We start from the raw sequence: 27854 nt of genomic DNA on the forward strand, positions 1-27854 counted from the left end.
AATCCCCTCTGATTTGAAAGAACAATCTCACAAGTTTAGGAACTTGTTTAAGGAATCCAGAGACGTCAATTATAGCATTTTTACCACAGCATCCAAGTTACCGATTGCTGCATAACAAGTTACTCCCAAACTCAGCAGCTAAAAACAAATATTTAATAGCTTACACATTATATGAAGGTCAAGGATCTGCTAGCTGGGTGGTTCTGAGCCCCTCATGTGGTTGCAGTCATCTTGATCTGCTTTCAAGATGACCCCTTGATACAAGAATGCATCAGTTCCTCCCTGGCTGTTGGCAGGAGATCTCAGTTCCTTGCTACATGGGCCTCTTCATAGGCTATCTCAGTGTCCTCAATGACATGGCAACAAACGTTTCCAGAGTAAGTTATTTGAGAGAAAGAGCATGAGCACCTCCAAGACAGAAGCTGAGGTGTCATTTTAATCTCAGCAGTTATAAGACATCACTTCTACTGTATACTATTAGTCTCACAAATCTGCCTTGGTACAAAGTGGAAGGGGACTACACAAGGGTGTGACTACCAGGAGGTAGGAATTGTTGAGCGTTATTTTACAGGTCAGCTATTATACCACTTGGTAAGACCACCAAATAGAATTTTTTTTTAAAGCTATTTTCATAGGACAAGGCAATCATTTCCAGAGATGTTCCAAAACAATGCCTGTGATGTGCAGAGCACTGCTTTGGATGCATTAAAAACAGGACTCTGGTGAATGCTGTCTCTACCCCACCACTTTGCCTGGGCACTCACCATGCCCATATGCTGATGGCTGGCTTCTTCCCAACTACAGACTCTGCCTCAGATCTGCCCATGAGGCAGGCTGAAAACGCTACAGCTTTAAGCCCCTTACAATAGCCCTCAACATTGAGGAACCAGAGATGACATATAACTATCTCAGCTTCATCAGCCCTTGAGTGGGACAGTTTGGAGGTGATTTCTACACAATCTCCCAGAGTTCCCCACAGGACTGAGCCACCATTGCTCACAGGGGTACTCTGGCTCATGGATGCACTCTGTGTTGGTTTCCATCCCTCCCCTGTCTCACTTACCCATCCTCTACCTGTCAAATAAACTGCTTGCACTCACACCAATATTTCAGGTCGTCTTCTGGAGCGCGAAAATAAAGGAAAACCTCACTCAAATGGAGTAGGGCGGCCTGAAAGGGGAGCTCTCAGGCAGTACCACTCCATGTCAATTACAGGAAAAACTGACCCCAACAGAAGAATCGACAGGAAAGAATCATCAATCACAGGCCTCAACAAGAAGAGATGTGCATTGCTTCTCCTACAAGAAATCCAGTACCCCGGCAACTCAGCCAATGAGAAACTCTCATCGCTCTGAGCTTTCATTTTTCTCCAAAGGACTTTTCTTCAAAACAACTCCTCCCAACTACCTCCTTTTCCTCTATAAAATAACTGTTCCTCTCCTTTGTTTGGTGGACTTGCCTATGATTTTTGCTGTAGCTTGCCCGTCCGGAATTGCAATTCTCTGCTATTCCAGAATGAACCCATTTTCTGGTATTTCATTTTTAATGTCAAAAAGCGTCAATCCACCTAAGATAAAGACTCGGCTTTTGACGTATTCTTTCAGTAGCCGGCTAAGGACCTCCTACTTGCCCTCTCTTGCAGCTCCGCCCCCCTCCGTAAAGTATCGCGGGGGCCTCTGCCTCCCCAACAGAAGAGCCTCTCTTCTTCGCTGTTCTCCAAATTCTAGAGCTAGCCCAGAAAAGGTGTCACCTAGCTTTACAGACGTTCCTCCTGAGAGATGGCCGCACCCATTGCACGTAAAAAGCGGTATAAACGGACGCGGCCATCTTACCTCACTGCCTGCGCAGCTGGAGACAAAGAAAACTCAATTTCCAGGTCAGGGAGCCTCTATATTGGTCTCAGGAGGTTTGGGCTTTTGAGACGCTAAAATTAGCAGTGAAGTCTGTGTTTAGGGACCCCGGAACACTTGCCTCTCCCCGCCCTAAAATAGCCTAATCGTCTAACAAATGGCCTAGTCATTCGCCGTACGGCACAGATTTAAACATGGCCGGCCCCAGCAAGAGGTTGTCAAGCAGGCGCGGCCATCATACCTGCCATTAAAATTCAGAAACCCAGAATCCTGTTCTCTGGAAGGTTGCCAGGTGGCGGCCGACAGCCTCAAAGTTGCGACTGAGTCTGCGCACGGCCACTCCGGATGGGAAATGCTCATACCGCGGAGAGGCGGCGTGGTGCGGCAGTTTCAGGTTATGGGCGCGGATGCGGGGAAAATGGGAAAGGTCAGTGTGAGAAACAGTCCAAATTCAGGACCTGTGTAGGAGGGCGACCAGACGGCTACGGTGGCCCAACTGGGTCAGTCATGGGAACCCGTAAGGCTCAGAGACTGAGGGTACTGAAGGGTTAAGTGATTGGGCGTCCGAGCCTCTTGGGGGAGGGAGTCTGGGGTGACGGGTTTGTGTGAGTCGGTGTCAGAGTCTGTGAAGAAGATGGATTGGGAGTATATGGGAATCAATAAACGAGGGTTCTTGATTGAGAGAGTGCGTGGGGGTCAGTTTATGGTGGTCTTCAAGGGTCTGAGGCCAAGTGGGTTTCTTCGAAAACACTGATTTGAACGGCATTAGGGCTCAGTGATCAGAAGCCTGAGGGGTCAGTGATTGGAGGTTCTAAGTTCTGTTTGGGTACCTGGAACTGGTAATTGTGGAAACTTCGGGGTTCAGTTCTGAGGGTGGTCAGTGAGGATCAGTGTTTGGAGAAATCTTTAGGCCATCAGTGATGAAGATTTCCTTTAGATCATCGATGGGGGTATCTGAGGGCATCAGTGACTGGACTTTTGTATATCAGGGAATGGGGAATAGAGGGATCAATGTTGGGGGGGAGGTGTCAGTGATTGGGACTGTTAGTAAGTGTAGGGGGAGGTAGGACAGTGGGAGTCCGCGATTGATCCCCAGTCTTTGGGATAGCATTGGAGATCAGTGTGGGTTCGCCATCAGGGATCTGTGTAATTCACTGTTTCACTGTTCGGCAATCAGAATGGATCAGTGAGTTTTGTAGTCACTAAGTGGCCTTTGATGGTCAAGTTTGGCATTCCGGGATATCTGTGACTACAAGGACCTCTGGGAGTTAATAGATTGGAGACACCGCGTGTGTCTGTGATTAGGAGGCTTAATGGGGGTTGGTGTTGAGGCTTGCAAAATGCAGACGTTGGGGATGAGAGAGTCAAGGATTTGAGACTGCAACCCTGCACAGTGGGAACACACTTCACCCATGTGACATGCCCCAGCTGATGAGCAACCAGTTCCATTCAGTTCGTTAGGGTGAAAGCCCACTTCAAAACTCTTTTTGAAACCTCCCTCTCTGGGAATTCCCTGGCGGTCCAGTGGTTAGGACTGTGTGCTTTCACTATTGAGGGCCCAGGTTCAATCCCTGGTCAGAGAACTAAGATCCTGCAAGCCACGGGGAGCAACCAAAAAAAAAAAAAAAAGAAACCTTCTTCTCCCTTTTTTACTGTTCCCCACATGAATGAAAGTGCTTTGAAAGGATCAAGTGTTAGAATTCTCTAAAGTAACATCTTGTTAAAAATGCATATTTCTCCTAATATTTCCTTTAAGGTTCTTTCTGGAAAATGTAATGACGTGTCCATCTGTGACAGCATCCCAAGGGTCAGCCTGGTTTCTGGAAATCTATTCTGACTCCATGGCAGCTAGGATGGATGTAACTTTGCCTGTGGTTAGAAAACGAAGGGTTTACTGAGTAAGTATCTAAACTGATGTAAAAGATTTTGCTGAAGGAGCAAACCTTGAGAGCATTCGGAAAATACTTTTATCTAGGCTTAACTTAAAAATAATGTTCCCACCACACACACACACACACACACACACACACACACAGACACACACACACACACACACACACACACACACAAAGAAAGAAAAAAAAAGTTATTATGTGAGATGATGGAGATGTTAACTAACCCTGTTGTGGTAATCATTTTGCAATGTATACATGTATCATATCAGGGCATTGTACACCTTAAACTTACACAGTGTTATATGTCAATTATATCTCTATAAGGCTGGGGAAAAAAAGATGAATTATGGAAGGAAAAGAAACTGGATCTAGAAGTTACTGTGTTCTAAGAATTTTTTTGCTTCGTTCTGTGTTTTTTAGGCATGGTACATTTGACCTCTGTGAATCTGTGCCATATAAAATCCTGGTAGAACAATTCAATAAACGTAAAACCACAATAACAAGCGCAAAAACAAAAGTTAAAGCTACTTTTAGAAACTGTTCTTCCCTGAAATTAAAGTCAAACTAATGGTGATTAAGATGGACTGAGACAAAATTACAGATGAAATGCAAATATGATTTTGACCATTAGCTTAATAAAAGGGTGAAATGCTGAAACAGTATTTTAATTGATTTTATAAATATTACGTTCAATCCTTATGTAGTCTTTAGACAAAACACAATGAGTATATCACCTTAAGGAGCAAAGGAAGTTGAGAGTAAGGCAGGTAACATCTTTCAGAAGCCATACATGTCAAGCTTTCATTTTTAGAGCAGACAGTCTCTGAATTTTCCTTCCACAGAATCAAAGATACAGACCACATATGCAAGGGTAAGGAGTTAGGGCATTTTCTTTTTCTTGTAGCTCTTTTCCTTCATCACCTACACTGTGCTCAGTGCCAGGTGTGGGAGCAAATACTTTTTCTTTTTTAAGTTTTTATCATAAATCTTTTATTGAGTTATAAAATGCATAGAAAAATATACATACAGCTCAATGAATTGTCACAAAGAGAACACCCCTGGGTGTTCAGATCACAAAACAATGTTCTAGCACCCTGAAATTCTCATGATACCCCCTCCCAGTTACTACCCTGCCACGGGGAACCATTCTCCTAATTCTAACATTACAGATTAATTTTGTCTGTTCTTGAACTCTAATTAAATGGAATATCTATACCTGATGGGGTGGCAGTATGTGGCTCTATGTGAAACATTTTTTTAAGTTTGAATACAGATTGTTTCATTTTATTTATGCAAGAAACATTTTTCCAGATCGTTTCCAGATCTGGACACAGATACACAGACAGTCAAATGTTCTTATGTTAAGGCTACAGCTCAGTGAATTTTTACATTGCAGAGAACTGTGTAAACACAACGTAGATCACGATATACATCATTTCTAGCATGCCGAAGCCTTCCTTATCAGTCAATACCCACTGCTGCCCCTGGGTCTAATTCAATGGATTAATTTTGCCTGTTTTTGAACTTGACTTAAATGGAATCATAGAAATAATCTGAAGCCAAAACATTCATACAATGTGGAAGTTTTGTCTGAAATTCTGAAACCAGACACACGCCAGGACAAAATTCTGTTCTATAGCCCTGGCTTGGCCATTTGAGATTGCCTGTTTTCTGTTATTCCCTCTGGAATCCAAAAACAAAAACATTTAAGTGAACCCTGCAGTTTGGGGTGAATTTGGAGTCAGGATCCTGTTAATGAAGTTAACAAGTTAAGGCTGATTCTTCTTTGTAGGTAATTTGGAGGGGGACCTCAGAGCCCCCTGGTCAAAATCTCTTAGCCTTTGGAGACTGACCATTGGCTGCAGAGACTGAATAAGGCAGCTTGAAAAAGAGCCTGCAGGGAATTCCCTGGAGGTTCAGTGGATAGGACTCGGCACTTTCACTGCCGTGGCCCGGGTTTGATCCCTGGTCAGGAAACTTAAGATACTGCAAGCAGCGGGGCATGGCCAAAAAAAAAAGCCTCCATGTGGTTGCCTGCCTCCATGTGACAGTAAATTGTAGACATGATAGCCCTTTTACCCCTAATGTGAATTTCCTGAGTACAAGAACATTTTCTTATGTGACCACAATATAATTATCAAAAGCAGGGACGTTAACATTGCAACACTATTATTATTTAAAAAATTTTTTTCACATCTTTATTGGGGTATAAATGCTTTACAATGTTGTGTTAGTTTCTGCTGTACAACAAAGTGAACCAGGTATATGTATACAAATATCCCCATATCCCCTCCCTCTCAGGCCTCCCTCCCACCCTCCCTATCCCACCCCTCTAGGTGGTCACAAAGCACCAAGCTGATCTCCCTGTGCTATGCAGCAGCTTCCCACTAGCCATCCATTTTACATTCGATTGTGTATATACATCAATGCTACTCTCTTACTTCATCCCAACTTCCCCTTCCCCCTGTGTGCCCTCAAGTCTGTTCTCTACGTCTGCGTCTTTATTCCTGCCCTGCCACTAGGTTCATCAGTCCTGCTTTTTTAAATTCCATATATATGCGTTAGCATACGGTATTTGTTTCTGACTTACTTCACTCTGTATGACAGATTCTAGGTCCATCCACCTCACTCCAAATAACTTGATTTCGTTCCTTTTTATGGCTGAGTAATATTCCATTGTATATATGTACCACATCGTCTTTATCCAGTCATCTGTTGACGGACATTTAGGTTGCTTCCATGTCCTGGCTATTATAAATAGTGCTGCAGTGAACATTGTGGTACATGTCTCTTTTTGAATTATGGTTTTCTCAGGGTATATGCCCAGTAGTGGGATTGCTGGGTCATATGGTCGTTCTGTTTTTAGTTTTTTAAGGAACCTCCATACTGTTCTCCATAGTGGCTGTACCAGTTTACATTCCCACCAACAGTACAGGAGGGTCCCTTTTTCTCCACACCCTCTCCAGCATTTATCGTTTGTAGATTTTTTGCTGATGGCCATTCTGATACCTTGTTGTGGTTTTGATTTGCATTTCTCTAATGATTAGTGATATTGAACATCTTTTCATGCATTTGTTGGCCATCTGTATGTCTTCTTTGGAGAAATGTCTATTTAGGTCTTCTGCCCATTTTTGGATTGGGTTGTTTGTTTTTGTGATATTGAGCTGCATGAGCTGCTTGTACATTTTGGAGATTAATCCTTTGTCAGTTGCTTCATTTGCAAATATTTTCGCCCTTTCTGAGGGTTGTCTTTTCTTCTTTTTTTAAATTTTTATATTTTTTTGCGGTACGCAGGCCTCTCACTGCTGTGGTTTCTCCCGTTGCGGAGCACAGGCTCCAGATGCGCAGGCTCAGCGGCCATGGCTCACGGGCCTAGCCGCTCTGTGGCATGTGGGATCTTCCCGGACCGGGGCATGAACCCGTGTCCCCTGCATCGGCAGGCAGACTCCCAACCACTGTGCTACCAGGGAAGCCCCCTGTCTTTTCTTCTTGTTTATGGTTTCCCTTGTTGTGCAAAAGCTTTTAAGTTTCATTAGGTCCCATTTGAAACAGTATTATTATTGTTATCATAGTAGCATCAAGTGAAAAAAAAATAAAAAACAAAACACACAACATAAGAGCTGTGAGTTGAGTTTTATTCAGTGTCTTACTGAGAACTATAGCCCAGGAGACAACCTCTCAGCTCTGAGGAATTGCTACGAAGAGGCAAGGGAGAAGCCAGTATGTATATGATTTTTTTTGACTGGGAAATACATGTAGTCAAGCATAAAAAGATTATTGCTAGTCACAAAGAATAGACATTTCAAGTTAATGATTTTAGTGCTTTTCTGTGTATGGAAGAATTTGGGGTGATTGAAATTCTTCCTTAGATATGCATCTTAACTATCTAGGTGCCCTTCTATCGAAAGCACAGAGTGCCTCCTGTCTTTTCCATTCTCAATTTCCCTCAGGGCACACTGTCAGTAGGCACCCACAGTGGCTAATGACTTGATACTTGTAGAACTGGAATGGTGAGCAACATTTTTTGTTTACAGCTGTCTCATCCACAGACCTTATTTAGATTTCTTGAACTGTCCCAATAATGTCCTTTATAACAATTATGTCTTTCTGGTCCAGGAATCTAATCCAGGATTACATGTTGCATTTATTGTTATGTCTCTTTAGAGTCCTTTAATTGGGAATATTTTCTCAGTCACTTTTTGCCTCTTTTGACCTTGATGTTTTGAGGAGTACAAGCTAGTTATTTTTATAGATGTCCTTCAATCGAGTTTTTCTGATTTTCCTTATGAAATATGTACATTTCTGATTGCTAGTTGGAGTTATGGTGTGTCCTCAATGTCCCATATCAGGAGATGCATGATGTTGGTTTGTCATATTGCTGATAATGTTAACTCTGATCATTTGGTTAAGGTTATCCACTGTAACCTTAATAGTGGGTTGTCTACCATAAAGTTATGTTAATAAGTATCTTATGGGGGCATTTTTTGAGACCATGTAAATAACCTCAAACTTTCATTCACTAGTGTTAATATTATCCTTTAATGATTGTTGCCTGAGTCAATCACTACTGTTATGGTTGCCAAACGATGATTTTCTAATTGTATCATTCCCTTATATTGATTAGTTGGAGCTTTCCCTTATCCCCCATGTATTTATCAGTATAAATATAATAGTGCATCCTAGTTACATACAAAACAGGAGCTACACATTAGAAACTTACAAGCTGTTTACACTGTTGAGTTAGATCATGAGCCAGAGCTCAAACCTTCTAAATCTCAAAGAAAGCATCTTGGGAGATTGACTAGTTTACAGAGAAAGAGTTGTCAGATCATGTGACAAATAACCCACATAGACAGGAAACCTCTAGGGTCCCACTCTGGCCAGATAGATTTCTAAAGTGCTGTCACAATGAGGGATTTGGGAGCTAGAGAAGGAAAAGAAACAGACTGTCAGAAATGTAGCAGAACTGTCAAAACCTGATGAAATGATCCATACATATTGTAAAACCCAAGTCATGGTTTTGTTGATTCTGTGACAGTATATCATATTGTATTTTTAAAAACTCATGGTGGAAAAGGTCAGATGAGATTATGTGGGATAGTTTCTTCAATTGAGTTATACCAAACTGTGGGTAGTTTTCTGTGGTTTTATTTTCTGTCTTGATTAAATGTTTAATCAAAGAAGTTAGAAGATATATATGAAAAGTGGAAGGAATCATATCATCTCACACCGATCAGAATGGCCATCATCAAAAAATCTAGAAACTCGTGGGTTTGGTTTTGTTTTTTTTCTCAGTTCCCTGGCCAGGGATTGAATCCGCACCCTCAGCTGTGAAAGCCTGGAATCCTAACCACTAGGCCACCAGGGAACTCCCATGGGTTTTGTTAAAGGAGGTAACTTTTGGAAAGCCCCGAAGGATGGGCTTCTTAAAATTACCATTTATCATTCCTGTTTTCACAGATGAGGAAAATGAGGCCCAGTGAAGTGAGTTGTCTGGACTAGATCCCTTCAGTCAGTTAAAGGAATCACTGGCTTCAGACTTCTGTCTGAGTAACTCTCAGGCTCAAGTTCTTTCCAGAAGTTCCCCCTGCCCCAAACCCGGAGCACAGCCATCATTCAGATATGTCTACTGCCCAGTCTTCTGCAGGCTTCTTCCTCTTAGGCCTCAGAAAGTATTTGGGGAGGGTCTGTTTGATGACTCTCACCATGGGCTCTGCTTATCTTCAGGTTTCCTGAGTGCCCTGTACACCTTTGGGTCCCACCACCTCGCTGGACAGCAGGGCTCTCCGTGGGGCCCACAGGACCTTGGACACGTCTACAGAAAGCCCTGTCAGCAGCTGCAGCTGAGGGTGAGTTACTGTTTTTTAAAAATATTTATTTATTATTTGCCACGCCACAGACATGCAGGATCTTAGTTCCCCGACCAGGGATTGAACTCTCACCCCCTGCGTTGGAAGTATGGAGTCTTAACCACTGGAACCCCAGGGAAGTCCCAGAGGATGAGTTACTGTTGAGAAATAGAGCTGTGAGAGCCTAGCAGACCAGGTAAAAGACTCTCTGGTCCAGGAGATGGGAATTTGGGACAAAAATCCCCTTCTGAAGGAGTCACCTAGTATCCAGACCTCTTGCGAGAGCAAAGATTCCTACATAACAGGAAATATCATCATCCCTGAGCCAGAAGTTTAGCAAGACTCAAACTGTTGTCTCTCCTTCTAGGGACCCTCCATGGCTACATGGTGGGAGAAGGGTTGGCCCAAAGATTCAGAGAGACAGGCAGAAGTGAAAGGAGAGGCAGGGAAGGCCATGTTCTCTCATGTGATAGGCATGTTCTCTCAGGGGAAGGGGACATTTGTGCAGCCCAGTGCATTCTGCCATCTTGTAGTGTGGCATGTGGCCAACCCACTCCCTTATTTTTTTCTGGCCCTGTCTGGACTCTTAGCTGCATAGCCATGGAGACCAGGCTAAGGCTGAGTAGCCAAGTCCAGGCAGGTGAGGGAGGGAGCGTAGTGGCCCAAAGCTGAATTAACTGCCCCAGGCCTTTCCTGCCAGCTCAATTCCTAATGGACAGTTCAGTTCTCTCAGAGAACCCCGTCCCCTTTTCGAACCCTCCTGTGACTTCCCTCATAATGAAAAAAGGCAGTGGGAAAATGAATGAAATATGTAAACAATGAAATGCATATGTGTTACAGTTACAGATTAGAGTAAGAAACATCTGCCACCCAAATCGAGCCACTGATAATATTTTATTGTATTTCATACCAAAAGTTTTTCTACATATATATTTCTTAAATAACAGGATTGTGGGGTTTTTTTGTTTTTTAAAACTTGAGATGTAACTCACATAGAGAATAACATGTAGCTTTATGAATTTTTCCATATATGCACCTTCATGTACAGCCCAGATCATGATAGAGAATATTTCCATCTCCTCAAAGGCTTCCCCACTTCTCCCAAGCAGTGCCTGCCCAAAGCCATCACTTAGGTCAGGGTTGCCTGTTTCTGAACTTCATATAAATGAAATTGAAACAAGTTGATCATACCTTGTTTTTTAACTGCTTTTTTGACTTACAGGTATAACTTGATTAATATATTATTTAAGCAAAGAAGTATCTGTATTTAACATTCAAGAAAATCACTTTTTATTTCTTCTGTATAAGAGACAGGAATCTAAGTAGTTCATTTTAATACCATTGAGGCAAATTTGTTATATCTTGTGAACAGGATGCTCCTTAACAAAAGACACATAAGGGAGCTTTCTGGGTGATGGAAATGTTCCATATCCTGATTGTGTGGTGATTACATGAGTGAATAATTTGTCAAAACTTATCGAACTGTACAGTTAGAATGGGTTCATTTATTATGTGTAAATTATACCTCAGTAAAGAAAAAACATTTTTAAGACACAGTAAGCTCATTGCTCAGTCTCTTCCACTGCTGATACGATAGTTAAATGACACTTTCACACTCACCATGCTTTATGACTTATGCTTTATGACCTGTACAGTATTTCAGTGCATTTAATGGATATTTATTGTCCATTAAATAAATGATATTTATTGTCCATTAAGAGAAAAGTAAAACATTAACTCACTTAGCACTGTAGTGTTAGGAATTTTTCCATATATGTACCCTCATGTACCCACCACCCAGATCATGATAGAGAATATTTCCTGCACTTTAGAATTATTCTCTTTTTCAAAAGATGATATGTCAGTAGTTCATGAGAAAGAACTTCTGTAAAACAAAGCAAGGAAAATGTATTCATTTGGAAACAATTTTTTCCCTTAAAACTAGTGTCTTCTGCCAATCACTAAACTAATTGGAAGCTGTTCACTTTCCTTAAAAGGAGAAATTCATAATTTTATTTACATTCTTTCAGAGGTTCAGAAGGGCTTCTAGAATTTCCTCCTCTCAGAGAATCTTTATTTTTTCATAGTAACAACTTGAACAGCTCCTCATCAACACTATTGGAATATATAAGTAAAGCAAACAATAATTTTTACCAACATTATTAAGATATTGTATAAAATTCTTCCTAGCTTTTGAATAATTTAGTAGGTCTGGACCTTAGGTGACCTTGAGGCCTCAGTCTTCATCCTGAGGTAGTTTGACCCAATGAACCCTCTGTATTATTAACATTTGGCATGCCTGGGCTATTTTACCAAGAAAGTTTACCTTCACTTGTCCAATTAGGACAAGTATTATCTCAGTTCGAGGATGATAATATTATAGGAATTTCACCTTCAGTGCTAAGCTCACCATGTGGGCAAGCTTAATATTTAGGGACACTGAAGTCCTTTTATACTTATGTGACATTTGGAATAAATCATTTTTAAATTCTCAGGCTTACTTGACACATAAAAGTATAAAATTAAATAAAGTCTGTTCTTCCAGCTGTGACCAGTTCTTCTCAGTCTCCTCTGGTTAATTTTCTTTGATCTCAGAATTGACCAACTGTAAGACTAGGGCAGTCACTGATTAGTGTTGGAGGGATTATTCATGATTATGTAAAGAACCCTCAGGACAGTAATTTGCTAGACGTGTTTTTACAGGAGAGAACATCAGGATAGTCAAATGGTGTGAATGTCACTATACTCAGGAAAAGCTCTTCTCTGTCCTGTAGGAAAATTAGTCTCTTCTTTTTGCAAAGGAGAGATACTAGTTGCTCTGTTTTAAAGGTTGTCCTCCTAGACTGTTTCTCAGTGGGCAAAGCCTGGATCTGGGGGGAGTCAGCTGTGGGGCTGACAAAGTTGGAGTTGTCATCCATCAGGGCCACAACTCAAGAATGCCGATCAGGAGACAAACTCTTGTAGCCCCACAATGGTGGGATGGTTTTCCTGCCCTCAAAGGCGTGAATCAGTTCTGGTGGATGTAAGACTTATTTCATCTGGGCCTTGCCTTTTGCTTTTTGCCTTTCTTTTCCTTTTCTCTTTTACTGAGGTATAAAATACATAGAGCAAAATGTACAAATCATAAATATACAACTTGATGAATTTTTAAAATACATATACACACTCATTTAACCACCACTTAGATCAACATTTCCATCACCTTAGAGCTGGGGTTGGCAAACTCTAACTCACTAGCCAAATATGGCCTGCCATCTGTGTTTGTAATTAGTTTTATTGGAATACAGCCACACTCATTCATTTACATATTATTGTCTATGGTTGCTTTCATGCTACAACAGCAGAATTGAGTAGTTGTGGAAAACTCCATATGACCCCCAAAGCCTAAAATATTTACTGTCTGGTCCTTTAAATGAAAAGTTTGCTGACCTACCTTAGGCTCCTTTCTGCCCCATCTCAGTGACTCATTCCCTTCCCCCATTCTGACTCTGTCACCATATTATTCGTTTTACCCATTCTGGAACTTTCTAGAAATGGAATTATACAGTATATTCTCTCCTATGTTTGACATCTTTCATTTGGCATAATGCCTGTGAGATTTATGTTGCATGGATGTCAGCAGTTCATTCCTTTTTATTATTGAATAGTATTTCATTGTATGGATGCATCACAGTTTATCTCGTTCTCCTGGGCAGTTTGTAGTTTTGACTCACTATGATCAAAGCTGCTATGAACGTTCTTACATTAATACAAGTCTTAGTTGAACAATATTCATGTATTTCTCTAGTATTTTTCTAGTATATATCCAGGAATGGAACTATGTTCAGCTTCAGTAGATATGGCCAAATGGTTTTCCAAAATGGTTGAACCAAATTACAGTCCCCTCAGTCATGTGTGAGAGCTCTTGTTGCTTCTGGATGTGGATTTTCAATTCCAGGCTGTAGATTATTGGCAAAGTATATTCAGGCCTATTTATAAGGTTTCTCACTACTGTGAGTGAAAAACTTAAAACATTCTTAATCAATGTTTGGTACAAATTTAGTTCCATATTTCCTAATACGGTGGATGTTTGTTCTCATCTGTTAAAAATTATTTTTTAGGGAATTCCCTGGCGTCCAGTGGTTAGGACTCAGCGCTTTCACTGCAGTGGCCCAGGTTCAATCCCTGGTCAGAGAACTAAGGTCCGGCAAGCTGCACAATGCGGCCGAAAAAAAAATTATTTTTTAATGACAATACTTAATAAACTGGTGGGTGAATAACAAGGTTTAGCCTTTCAGTAATTATTTGTACCATACTTTAAGTAACCATTAGTTTTATTAATGTTACACAGTTATTTTACTTCGCTTTGAGTTTTTTTGTAATATTTTCATTACAGATATGGAAGCCCCTTTTCCAGAATATACTTGGGGCCAGTTATTTAAGTTTTAAGGATTTTGTTTTTTAATAACTTTCAGTTCTTACTTGGTAGCAACTTTCGTTTCCTGGTAAGTCTCCTCTGTGCATCCACATTCTGAATTGAATGGCAACATTTTTTTCTTCTACCCCAGTGATCTAAAGCATGGGTTTTTGTCCAAGATTTACAGGGAATTTGCAAGTTCTAAAACAAGCCTGGTCCCTCACAGCTCTGTTCTCTTTCTCCATCCTCCTCCCCACCCCCCCATCTCTGTCTTCACAGGCCGCAGATCTTTTTCCAAGGACAACAGAAAATGATCGAGTACCAGGTAAGTGTGACATTAACGAGCCAACTTTCGGGACTTCCTTGGCGGTCCAGTGGTTAAGACTCCATGCTTCCAATGCAGGGGGTGAGGGTTCGATCCCTGGTCGGGGAACTAAGATCCCACATGCCGCACGGCGTGGCCAAAAAACAAACAAAATGAGCCTACTTTCCCTTCTTGGGGAAACTGTTCTAGAAAAAAATATATGCATTTCAACCACATATGCCTTGTCATAGGCTGGGTTCTCAGGAAAACAAACTTGGGGATGGAAATTTGCACACAGAAGGTTTACTAGGGAGGCTCTTGGAACACCTGTAAGTCAGTGAAGGAAGCAAGGTGGGCAGAGGGAGTTGTTGAACAGAGGCATGAGTTGATCTTATAAGATGCTCTGGAGCTGGGATGGTCCTCAATGTTGTCCTGAATGGAGGCAAGGAGGCCTTTGTATTCTGAAATCAACCAGTCATTGGTTGTAGGCTGCCCCAGGGAGGGGACATAAACTTGGGTGGGGTCGCTCCCTTTGGCCAAGGGAAATTCTCTAAAGGTTTCACGCCGGCAACAGCCAGCCATCTCCTAGCAGCTGGGAGAAGTACCTCGGTACTGCAGGGAGATTTGGGTGGAATACCACAGCCTGTCTATACACATAGACACAATGGCCAGATACTTATTACGCATACTACTCTACCCTTTTTTCCCAATTAAAATATCCTAGAGATTGTACCATATTAGTACTAAGAACCATGCCTTTTTTTAAAAAATAACGTACATAATGCTCCATCATATGCATGGAATACTTAACCCATCCCCCATATTATGGACATTTCGGTAGTTTCCAAATTTGATATTTTAAGCAATGATGCAAGGAACATTCTTTGTTGGAATGCAGATGTACAAGGGGAGAGTCCAGTGAGAGTCAACTGTGGACTTCCTGGTAGCCCAGCAAAAGGGCAAACACAGCCCATGACTTGCATTGGCCATAAGGAAGAAGTGTATTGTTATTTCCAAGAGAAAACTAGCTTTCTAGGGCACTTTTTTTAAAGAAGTGTCTTAGACATTGATGTTCCTGTGGTTTTGAACCTTCTCTGGGGCCTCTGGAGGTGGTTTCGTCCACTCTTAGGTTGATGCTGGTGCGTCTGCAAGTGACTCCCACATCCATACCTAAGCTGAGGCGTCCTCTGAGAGCTTCAGACCCCTTTGCCCAACATCTGCACCTGGCTGCCCCAGAGCACTTCAGATTTAATGTGTACAAAGTTGAACTCTTGATTTCTGTCTCCTCTTCCCTGTTTCTCATCTCAGGAGATGGTACCATCCCACCAGGCAAGCCAAGACCCTGAGATTTTCCCTTGACTTCTCCCCACCTTCCACCTCTCACACTCAGTCACCAAGTCTTGCTGATTTTACAGCCTCAGTGTTTCTTCCATCTCTCTCCTCTTCATCCCTGTGTTTGGTGAAAAAGACATGGCCTTTTAGGTGCAGGATTACGTCTTTTCTGCTTTGCTCTGTTCTATTCCCTCCCATTCTGTTTCATCCTATCCTATCCCACTCCACCCCATCCCACCCCATTCCAGTTAGCTCTTTTTGGGAAATACTGCCCAGAACCTGTCGCTGAGCCAGGTCCTGTGCTCTGTGATGAAGCCTGACTGCTGCTCACGCACTACCACAGTACGTTGTTCTGGCATCAGAGAGGGAGTCTAGTTGGTACCTCCTTTGCGTGGGTCTTCGGGTCTCACGTGCCAGCTTCCATGGCCTCCACCCTGGTTTTGGTCCTGCCTTCAGATCCATCTGCCTGGGCCACTACTCAAGTGCTACTGTTGCAGGAAAAAAGAGTGGGGTACGAGAGGGTGGTCACAGGTGAGTCCCTGGGATGGCTGTCAAGTGTGGATTCTCAGGTGAGTCCCTGGGATGGCTGTCAAGTGTGGATTCTTGGCTTCACGCAGGAAAGAATTCAAGAGCAAGCCACAGTAAATTGAAAGGAGGTTTATTCAGGGAAAAACACACTCCACAGACAGAGTGTGGGCCATCTCAGAAGGCGAGAAGTGCCAGGGTATGTACGGGGACTGTCAGTTTTTATAGGGGTGGGTAATCTCATAGGCTAGTAAGTGGGCAGATTATTCCAACTATTTTAGGGGAGGGGCAGAGATTACCAGGAATTGGGCCACCACCCACTTTTTGGCCTTTTATGGTCCACCTTGGAACTGTTATGGCACCTATGGGTGTGTCATTTAGCTTGCTGATGTATTACAATAAGGTATACTGAGGCTCAAGGTCTAGTGGAAGTCAGTCATCCACCATCTTGGACCTAGTTGGTTCTAACCAGTTTATGTCGTGTCCTCAATAGCTGTCATTCTTTTAAAGGTTGTGCCCTGCCCCCTTCCTGTCTCACCACCTTAGGACCCAGCATTCTTCAAGGAAACCTACAGCCTGCTGAGAGTGGAGAGTGGCTGCTCTCAGCCCTTTCACCTCTGTGGGGCCCTATCAATGCTTCTTCTCTCCAGCCACTCCCAGAGATAGTGGGCCAGTGCCACTGGCACTGTGCGGTGCACTAGGGCTCTCCATCTCACTGACACCCAGGCACAGGTCCTGGGTGTCCCCCCCCACCTTTTTTTCTGTCCTTTAGAATTGTTTTCCCATTCTTAACAGATTTTTAAATAATGATTTACAATCTTTTTCTACTTAAAATAGGTACTTTTATATTGTGCTGTCATATGCCAGGCAAAGTTTATAAAGGCTTTACACATGTTAACTCATTTAAACCTCATAATATAATAACTAAGAGACACACACTATTATTATCTCCATTTAACAGATGAGAAAACTGAGGCACAGAGAGGTTAAAGAGCTTTCCCAGGGTCGCTCATTTAGTGGCTGAGCCTGTATTTGAACTCGAGCAGTCCTGCCCCAAAGTTCATACTTTTAACTGATCTGCTCCATTGCCTCTTGCGTCTGTCAGTGACTGTAAAGCAGTGGACAGCAGTCCACAAAACCACCCTCACTTCTGACAGCAACTGTAAGTTTAGAGGTTCCCAAGACCCTCGGGTTTGATAATTCGCTAGGAAGACTCACAGAATGTTATATTCACAGTTAGGGTTCATTACAGCAGACGTATATGGATTAGAATCAGCCGAGAAAAGAGACACTTGGGGCAGAGTCCAGGAGAGTTCCACACACAGGACTTCCATGTGTCCTCTCCCAGTGAGTGTGGACAGTGCAAAATTCTCTCAGCAACCATGTGTGACAATACAGAGTATTGCCAACCAGGGAAGCTCACCTAAGCCTTGGTGTCCAGAGTTTCCTTTGGGGGTTGGTAAACTAGACATGACTGACTGCTGACTTCAGTTTCCAGCCCCTCTGGAGGTTGAGCTGATTGATGTCTGTGAGCCAAAGCTTCCCCTCAAAATCATGTTGTTAGACTATCTGGTGTGGCCCAAGGCCCCCAGGTAAACAGAGACACTCTTACCTAGGAGGATGTTACAGGGGCTTAAAGATTAACTTCTAGGAACTGAGGGCAAAGGTCAGACCTCTCCTTGGGCAAGGTTAAATTCTCTACTATACAGTCACTTGAAGATAATATCTTAGGTACTAAAGAAAAAAGTGTTTACTTACAGGAGTAGAAGTTTTTTCCCCACACCAAACAATTCTCCAATTCTATGCAGACCATACAAGTTAGGGGGTCAGTCTTACAAGACTGCCTCCCACTTCAGATGCCTATTTGATAACCCAGGTGGTCACCTGAACTTCTGAGTAGCCAGCTATAAATTGGGGGTTCCCATGACCCCCTCCTCAGTTTTGATAATTTGCTATAACTCACAGAACTCAGGGAAACACTTTACTTACTATTACAGGTTTATTATAGAGGATACAAATGAACAACCAGAAAAAGGTACGTAGGGTAAGGTACAGAAGGGGCCTGAACACAGGAGCTCCTGTCCCCATGGAGTTTGGGGTGCACACTCTCCTGGCTCTGTTCACGAACCTGGAAGCTCTCCAGGGTTTTTATGGAGATTCCATTATTTAGGCAAAATTGATTAAATTATTGGCCTTTGGTGATTAGCTCAATCTCAAATCCCTCTCCCCTCCCCAGAGACTGGGCGGTGTATGGCTACAGGTTCCAACCATCTAATACCTGGGTGGTTCCTCTGGCAACCAGCCCCCATCCTCAAAGAGTTATATCATTAGTATAAACTCTGAGATGATTGACACGGGCTTGTTACTACTAATAAAAGACAATCCTATTATTACTTCTGTCGCTCTGGAAGTTACAAAGGTTTAAGAAGCTCTGCGCCAGGAATCAGGCAAGAAGATCAAATATATATATATATATATATCTTTATTTATTTATTATTTTTGGCTGAGTTGGGTCTTCATTGCTGCGCACGGGCTTTTCTCTAGTTGCGGCCAGCGGGGGCTACTCTTCGTTGCGGTGCACAGGCTTCTCATTGTGGTGGCTTCTTTTGCGGAGCACGGGCTCTAGAGCACGGGGGCTTCAGTAGTTGTGCCACGTAGGCTCAGTAGTTGTGGCTCATGGGCTCTAGATCACAGGCGCAGTAGTTGTGGTGCATAGGCTTAGTTGCTCCGCGACATGTGGGATCTTCCCGGACCAGGGATCAAACCTGTGTCCCCTGCATTGTTGGCAGGCGGATTCTTAACTACTGCGCCACCAGGGAAGCCCTAATATATATATATATATTTATATATATATATATATTTCTTAATATATATATTTCTTGATATATCACAATATCACAGATGCCTTCTTAGGTTAGTACCTGTGGGTCTTTCAGCAGCTATCTGGTTCCGGGGCACTGGGCTCTTTGGAGAATTTGTTCTCTGTGCCCTAAACCAGAGGACTGACTGCCCGGACAGTGTAATCTGAGGCTTGCCAGGCTTTGGAGCCTCCTTTCCAAACTTCCTCCTCTGGGTCTCCAGCTGGACTCTTCTGCCATTGGCCTCTTGTGTTTTAGTGTCCCTTGGGGCTCTGGCCTGAGTACTCTGCTCATCCTGTCTCCTTGCTGAGAGAGACCACACTGTGTGACAACTTTAGCTACCACTTCTGTGCTGATGGCTCACACAGCTTTAGCTCCTTTCCTGTTCTTGTTCCTGACATGACTCATGTCCATCCTGCTGCCTGCCGAGTGTCTCCCCCTTTGTGTCCCCAACACACCACATCCTCTTTGCTTTTGCAGTTTTTCTCAGCTGCAATTGAGATTGGTGACCAGTGTCACCCAGTTGCCTTTGAGATACCACAAAGGTAAGGGTGTTACCCTTACACCTTCTTCACACCCCACAACCAGTTAAGGTACAGGTTCTGCTCTTCTTTACGTTGGTCCTTCTCTATCTCACTGTTTCCATCTTACTTGTGAGCATCATCTTCCACCTAGGTTAGTACAGAGTCTTTCCTTTCTTCTCGCTCCAGGTCACCCACCACATTTCTCTTTCCATCCATTCACTTTCAAACTATCTGTGAGTTCTGTATCTCTTGTAGGCAGTATTACTTTTTTTTGTTTTGCAGTACGCGGGCCTCTCACTGCTGGGGCCTCTCCCGTTGCGGAGCACAGGCTCCGGACACGCAGGCTCAGCGGCCATGGCTCACGGGCCCAGCCGCTCCGCGGTATGTGGTATCTTCCCGGACCGAGACACGAACCCGTGTCCCCTGCACTGGCAGGTGGACTCTCAACCACTGCGCCACCAGGGAAGCCCGGCAGTATTACTTTTTTATCCAGTCTAACAATCTCTGCCTTTTTGGAGTGTTTAATCATGTATTAAATAACCTTATAATTTAATATAGTTTAATGTAATTATTGGTAGGATTGGATCTATATCTTTTTAGCATTTAGTTTTCTATTTGTCCCATCTGCTTTTGCTTTGTTTCTTTTCTCTTGTGTGTGTGTTTTTGTGCGGATTAACTGAATAGTTTTTAGAATTTTATTTACTTCAATACACCTCTTTGCACTGAGTTTAGTGATTACTCTAGGGAACAATGTCCCTCCTTAACTTTTCACAGTCTGCTTAGAGTTACCATTGTACAGCTTGACACGGAATGTAAGAAGCTCACCACATGCCTTCTAGAGTGTGCTTTCTACACACCCCACTCCCTTGACAGATTTCTCATTGTCTTAAAGTCCGTCATTTCATCACTCACAGGCCTCTGTACTCTCTCCTGTAACTGAGTGATTTGCCATCCTTAAAATCACTGTTTGGCCCCCGTGCCTTTGTTCATGCTGCTCCCTCTGCAAGGAAGGCAGTTTTTCCATCTCTGCAGAGAAGATTCAGCTGCACATATCCCTTAGCTCTGAAGCCTAACTAGACCCTGATAATTTTAGTGGACCATTCACTTCTCTGCGTGCCATAGCCCAGATGTCCTGCTGTCACAGCTCTTGCCCTTTCACCCTGAGGGCCTTACATATTGCTCTCCCTGCCAGGCTGTGAGCTCCTTGAGGTCAGGTGCCACCCATGACTGTGTCCCCAGCAACCAGGACTGGGTCAGACACAGTCTTCAGTCAATATGTGTTGACCCAAATATAAATGACAGTGGCTTCCAATCCCATCATATATAGTCCAAAGCCAGGAATATAAAAGGCATCCTAGATAAATGATCATAATAAGCTCTGACCTATGAACATTATAAAAAGTCAGAACCATCCACCTCTGCCTACACTTTCCCCACATGACTCAATGTCATTTCATCTTCAGCAGAGACCTGTGTCATTCAAGGATGTGGTCGTGGGCTTCACTCAAGAGGAGTGGCATAGGCTGAATCCTGCTCAGAGGGCCCTATACCGGGATGTGATGCTGGAGACCTACAGCAACCTCGTCTCAGTGGGTAAGAACAGCTCTGCCACACAATCTAGATTATGCTTGAATGACCACCTTTCCTTTTTCAGTTGCTAAAAGTAACTGAAGTACCTAGAACCTCTGAAGTACCAAATAATTTCTATGTCTCAGACACTGTTTTAGCCACTTTTAAAATATTAGCTCATGTAATCCTCATAAGAGCCTTATGAGGTAGGTACTGTTAGTACCACTATTTTACACATTTGGGAACTGAGGCAGAGAAGGTGAAGTAACTTGCCCAGTGTCACCCATGCAGTACATAGCAGAGCCAGAGCGGGATTTGAACCCCAGCAGTCTGGCTGCACAGTGTGTATTCCTAACCCTTATACTGTGTGCTTCAGTGAGCTTGGCTTGAGTTTCAGTGGTCCTGGATTACTGCTTCCTTTTGAGTTCTGGACAAAGTGTGTGTACAGTCTCCTCCCAAGTACAGTGTCTGTTGTGTAGCCTTTAATGCTGCCTGAGAAGACCAAGGAGCTCAGTCCAAGGCCTGGATCATTTCCCTGGAACAGGTTATGAAGGCACCAAACCATATGTGATCCTCAGGCTGGAGCAGGAAGAAGCACCATGGATTTGTGAGGCATCATGCTCGGGCTGCCACTGTCGGGGTAAGTATGATAAATCCAGCAAAAGACATACTAAGGGAGGCTGGTACCTTTGGGATTTTGTTCAGGGTCCAGCTTTTAAAAGCCTTAGAGCTTTGAAAGCCGCTCGAGACATTTCTCTGAGAGCTTCAGCCTTCTTGGTGACCCTTCAGCCTCCATACATCCCACCTCCCTGTGTGCTTGCTCTATCTCCTTTTCTCCAGAATCCTTGGCCTCTCTCTTGAAGTTATCAGTACACTTTCTCTTTCACATTCAGGCATTCTTACAAATAAGCTTCTGTGATTCTCTTGTTCTTGCCGATTCCTTCCTATTCTCTATTCTAACAGTTTTTGGGTAAAATGCCCCAGACCTGCCTGCCATACTCAGAGTCTCACTTCCTATCCTTTCCTTAATCCCTTAAGTTATCCCTGAGTCCCTTAATTTCCTAAGTCACAGACGAGGAAGCAGTGAATTCCAGGAAGTGAACAGGGACAGTTGGGTAGTGAAGGAGACGCCTGAGTTTGGTCTGTCTTAACCACTTCTATTTAATTTTCAGAATAACTGCCCCTCTCCCGTCAGCTCTATAAAATATCTCAACAATAATCCGTGGTATCCTGAGTGTTGGTAACCTACTCTTTAGAATGCCTCTGGACTTCTGCTTCTCCAATAGAGTTATGAGTTTAGCAAGAAGAGTCAGTGCCATCTGTTTCTGGATCTCTTTATGCCATTTGTACTTAGTGTTATAATCACATGATTGAATTAAATATTATATAAACCCCAAAAACATTCAAGTCATTTCATGCTTCTCCCCAAAATAATGTCTTTGAGATTACCACCATCCAGCTTTCACTGGTTGTAGTAGTAGCAGCAATAGCATTAGAATTTCTGGCCAACACTCAGTGTGTGCTCACTTTGTGCCAGGTCTGTTCTCAGTCCTTTACATATATCAACTCATTCAACCCTTACAATACGTGTGAGGTGTTTATTACCAGCCTTTATTCCCCCATTTACAAATGAGCAAACAATCACAGAAAGGTTAAGAAACTTGTCTAAGAACATATAACAAAGTAAGGGACCAAATGGGGATTTGAACCCAGGTGGTCAGGCTCTAGAACCAGTATTCTTTTTTTGTAATTTTTTAGCCATGCCGCGCGGCATGTGGGATCTTAGTTCCCCGACCAGGGATCGAACCCACTCCCCCTGCAGTGGAAATGCAGAGTCTTAACCACTGGACTGCCAGGGAAGTCCCTAGAACCAGTATTCCTAACCATCACACTCTGATGCCCTCTGAGGTGAATTTTGCTTCATGAAACTGCTCGTCAACCTTCCTGAAACCATTGTAACCTGGCTATCAACTGCTTTTCTTTTCCCTCTTTCAAGAATTTTATATAATAACTGCCAAAAAATAGTATCCAGTCAGCCCTCCTTTCTAAGTTCTCTGTATCCTCTATTTCCCTGGCTGCAGCCCAGCCTTTTCCTTCCAAGGGACTACTGCATTTTCTGTTTTCCAAACTTGATTCTCTTCTCAATGGTGTAACTCCCTAAAGAAGTCATCCGTTCTGAGACCATATGATGCTCACAACCGGCCTCTTTGACATTTTGCCACCTTTTGTCCGCCTTGTACCACCTAGGATCCCCTACCCCCCATTTTACCAGTCTGGATCATCTCCACAGTTATGTCCACTTATTCCTGTTTTTTGTCGAGCAAGAACTGAAGTCATCCTCTTTTTTGCTTGCTACCTCCCCTCCACCCCACATGCACACAAGTGCATGCATATATATACCTCACCTTACTTTTCATTCCAGAGTTTTGCTACCATGAGCTCATTTTGAAGCTTCTGTCTCTGTCACCCTAATTGTTCTATGCTTATGTGCTAGTTTTGTTGGTTTTCCTTTGAGAAATTACTTTAAATCTTCCTGTCTACTTTTCAATTCCCACTGACATCTCCTAAAATTGGACCCAAATTACCTCATGCCTGAATGTCTTTAAGTTAGGGGTTCTTAATCATTTTTGTGCCATGGAACTCTTAACCATTCTGGTGAAGCCTAATAGACCCCTTTTTTACATATTAAAAAATAATAAAACCCATAAGATTACATGAGATACAAATTACTAAAATACAGTAATTACTAAAATAAAGTTAGAAAATGAAATATCAAAACACTAATGATGTTAGTGATATTAATGATAATAGTAGATACACTTCCTTATTTATATATTAAATTATGAGATCTCCCGTCAGGTCAAATAATTGTCATGATCTCAAAGTAGAGATGATTGTAAACATATTTTGAGAAATCTGTGACAACTATAGTGTGACATGAAAATACCTTATTCACAAACTAGGACAGTTACAGGAGCTAATACTAATGTTTTGTTGTTCACATTCATAATCAAAGGAAATGCTCAGTTGTAGTTAGAACAGATTTCTATATACCAAGTTAAGAGCTCCTACTTTAAATTCTAGTTAGCTTCATTGATTCCTTCTTTTATCTAGTTCATCTTAGAGCCCTTGCCATTTATATTATTACTAACTAGCTCAACATAAACTCTCTGACTGCTGTAACAGTGCTTGTCAAACTCTTAATATGATAACGAAGCATCTGGGCAACTTGTTAAAATTCTGATTCTGTAGGTTTGGGGGTGGGGCCCAAGATTCTGCATATCTGCCTACATATCAGTTCCCAGATGAGGGTGATGCTGACCATTGAGAACCATGCATTGGGTAACAAGGTGCTTTATGACATTTAAACCCCTTTCCTCTGTAACAGGGATCAGCAAACTTTGGCCTATAGGTCAGCCACCTAATTTTGTGCATAAACTTTTATTGGAACACAGCTGCACCATCCTTACATTTACATACTGGCTGTGTTCTCACCATACAATGCAAGAGTTAAGTAATTGTGACCGAGACCATATATCCCACAAAGCCTAAACTAGTCGCTGGTCCTTTAAGAACATGTTTGCCAACCACTGCTCTATAATATCTTCTCATCTTCAAAATTATTTCTCTCTATCATCTATGACATGTTTCATTACATTTGTGCCAGTTTCTGAATCTTCTATACTCGTATTGGTACCTTTAGTTATGATTCATGCTCTCTATTCATATACTGTGCACCCTTTAAACTTTTAGGGCATTTCTCAAATAGTTTTATTCCAGGTCATAATAACAGATTCATAAGGAAAGGTTTGCTGTACCTTCTCCAGAAAACATTTGGCAAGGTAACGTCCAGAAAAAAAGACGGCAAGACATGCTTTTGAGGCAAGGTACATTCATCAGCAAGAAAACGTTGCCCAAGGAAAGAAGCCATGAATGTAATAAGTTTGGGAAAATATCACATCTGAGCACTGATCTTTTTCCTTCAATTCAAAACCCTAATAACTGGGACTCTTGTGGAAAGAGTGTGAACCATAATTTAGACTTGAATGGTTTTAAGAGAAACTATTCAAAAAAGCAAGATGAGTGCTATGGATATGGGAAATTATTACAACATACAAAGCATGATAGAAGACCTAATGGAGAAAAATTCTGGGAATGCAGTCACTGTGAGAAAGCTTTCAGCCATAACCCAGCACTTATGTATAAACCAGCAGTAACCAATTCTCTTGTGTACAAACGGAAGAGGGTTCCACCTACAGAGAAACCCCATGTCTGTACTGAGTGTGGGAAAGCCTTCTGCTACAAGTCTGAATTCATTAGGCATCAAAGAAGTCACACTGGGGAGAAGCCATATGGATGCACTGACTGTGGAAAAGCCTTTTCACATAAGTCAACCCTCATTAAACATCAGAGAATACACACTGGGATAAGACCCTTTGAGTGTTTTTTTTGTGGGAAAGCCTTCACCCAGAAGTCACACCGCAGAGAACATCAGAGGACACATACAGGAGAGAGACCCTTTGTGTGCAATGAATGTGGGAAGTCATTTGGTGAGAAGTCATACCTCAATGTACATCAAAAAATACACACAGGAGAAAGACCCTATCGTTGCAGAGAATGTGGAAAATCCTTCAGTCAAAAGTCATGCCTCAATAAACATTGGAGAACTCATACTGGAGAAAAACCCTATGGATGCAACGAATGTGGCAAAGCTTTCTACCAGAAGCCAAACCTCAGCAGACATCAGAAAGTTCATGCTAGGAAGAATGCTTATAGGAATGAAAACCTAAAAATTGTAGAAAAACCTTGAGCAAGATATCCTATTTCATTATATGTGGAGGAATTCATCCTTAGGAGAAACCTCATTGACCTAATAACCATTTATCATAAGGCAAGTCATGCTCCAATTGTGACAGAAAATTTTATACTAAAGATTATAGAAAATATTTTATAAAACATAAACCTGTTCATTCTGGCTTATGAAAGTTTACATGATAACAGAATACAAAATATATGTGAAGAAAATTAGAGGTATATTATGGTATGTCCCACAGTGAGCCACATAATAAGCACTATTTATATTTTAGAAATATAAATGTGAATTTAATAAATTATGAATATCAAGCACATATGTAGAATGCCATTCACCAAACTTTTTCACTCTAAATATCACCATTGTCTTTTGGTGTCTAACAATGCAAAAAACAATAATAATAATATGGCCAATTATTTTTTTAAAAAGCTTTAACATATTAAACCAGCACATTTTCTCCACCTTTTCTAGCACAACTGGCTTTTTAATCAGGAAGAAAGTAAAGTTGAACCAACAGCACAAACCATACAAAAAAAAAATTGGAGGCGGACTTAAGATTTAAAGCTTTTAAATAACAATAAAATTCTTGAAAGAAAATGAAAGGAGACTACATGTACAATCTAGGAATTGGGGGAGATTAACTTTACCAACCCAGGACACTCAAAAGCTGTTAAAAAATAAATATTTGACTACATAAAAAGTGCAATCTTTTGCATGGCAAAAGATGCCATCAACAGTCAATAAACAATGATTTGGGGGGAAATATTTGCAGAGCCAGTCAGAGAAAGAGTGGTCTTCATACTGACAGGAAAAAAATAACCTGATAGCAAAACATGGCAAAGAATGAATAGACAGTTGAGAGAGGAGCAAATCCAAGTGGCTCATGGGCTTATCAAAAAAATGATTACCTCAGTAGTTGTTGGAGAATGCAGATTAAAGTTATAATGAGATAACAGTATGCAATCAAGCTGACGAAAAAGAGCAGGAATGCTTTTTGCTGTCAGGCCAAAAGGTGTTCTTAAGACACTGCTGGTAGAAACATAAATTGTTACAGCTCTTTTGAAAAGCAATCTGACATCTATTATAACTTAAAATACTTATGCCACTTTGTGCAGTCTTCTCTTAGAAGTAAAACCCCAATACATAAGGGACATGTACATTTATTGTGAATTGTTCCTAGTGGCAAAAAACACTAGAATCAAAATAGATGTCCATCAGCAGGGAAATTGGAAGAGGGAAGGAACTATAGTATATCCATTCCATAGGATGTTTATATAGCCATTAAGGTGAACAAGTTAAAACTATGCTAGTGGACCTGAATGGAATTCCACAATGTTTCCTTGAGAGAGAAAAGCAAGGTAGAAGTGTGTAAAATGACTCTGTTTTTGTAAATCAGTTACTAAATGCTTCTAGGTGCTTATGAGTGATAAACATGTATCATATATGTTTGTGTAAGATTTTATATGCATGGAGAAAAATATAGAAGAGTATACATTGGGTTTGGGGAAGGTGGGTGATGCAGGTGGATAATGGGGTAGTCAAGAGAAGGAAAATGAAAGCCCCAAAGAAAAATTATGTAAATAACTGAACCAAGTATGATATGTCAAATATGTGATTAAGAAATTTGAGGGGGAAGCTAGAACTCTACTAATTTGTGGAGATATTTGTGGTATATTGTTAAGTGAAAAGAGAAAATTTCAGAATAATGTATATGAATCTATTTTTTTAATTAAAACACGTATATGTGTATTTATGCATGTGTGTGTTTATATGAACAAAGAGAAAAGTGTGGAGGGACAGATATAAAACAAGATATTAACATTGGTTACCCTGGTGGGGAATGGAAATGTAAGTAGTTTTTAAATTTATATATCTTTGTATTGTTTTACTTGTTAACAAACATATATTACTTTTGTAATTTGAAAAACAAAATAAAGGG

General features: G+C 41.8%; 1 protein-coding gene across 2 annotated transcripts; it reads left to right on the forward strand.

The window, feature by feature from the left end:
- The first annotated feature begins 2227 nt into the window (after nt 1–2227).
- On the forward strand, nt 2228–27854 carry LOC132416112 (zinc finger protein 793). 2 transcript variants are annotated; one of them, XM_059999350.1, is made up of 7 exons: nt 2228–2350; nt 3607–3748; nt 9473–9594; nt 14270–14315; nt 20997–21126; nt 21647–21742; nt 24930–27854. In XM_059999350.1, exons 4-7 carry the CDS (start codon nt 14301–14303, stop codon nt 25910–25912), a joined length of 1224 nt encoding a protein of 407 aa, XP_059855333.1. In that variant the 5' UTR covers nt 2228–2350; nt 3607–3748; nt 9473–9594; nt 14270–14300; the 3' UTR covers nt 25913–27854. The 2 variants fall into 2 exon arrangements, with proteins under 2 accessions (XP_059855333.1, XP_059855332.1); XM_059999349.1 differs by having other exon boundaries at nt 2228–2277.

This window comes from Delphinus delphis, chromosome 20 (genome assembly GCF_949987515.2).
Source record: "Delphinus delphis chromosome 20, mDelDel1.2, whole genome shotgun sequence".
In the NCBI taxonomy this organism is placed as follows: domain Eukaryota; kingdom Metazoa; phylum Chordata; class Mammalia; order Artiodactyla; family Delphinidae; genus Delphinus; species Delphinus delphis.

Bases quoted from the DNA above. Each gene is read 5' to 3' on its own strand.
- LOC132416112 (XM_059999350.1), top strand. The intron at 21,127-21,646 runs GTAAGAACAGCT...TCCCTGGAACAG, and splicing joins CAGCAACCTCGTCTCAGTGG to GTTATGAAGGCACCAAACCA. The intron at 21,743-24,929 runs GTAAGTATGATA...TACCTTCTCCAG, and splicing joins CTCGGGCTGCCACTGTCGGG to AAAACATTTGGCAAGGTAAC.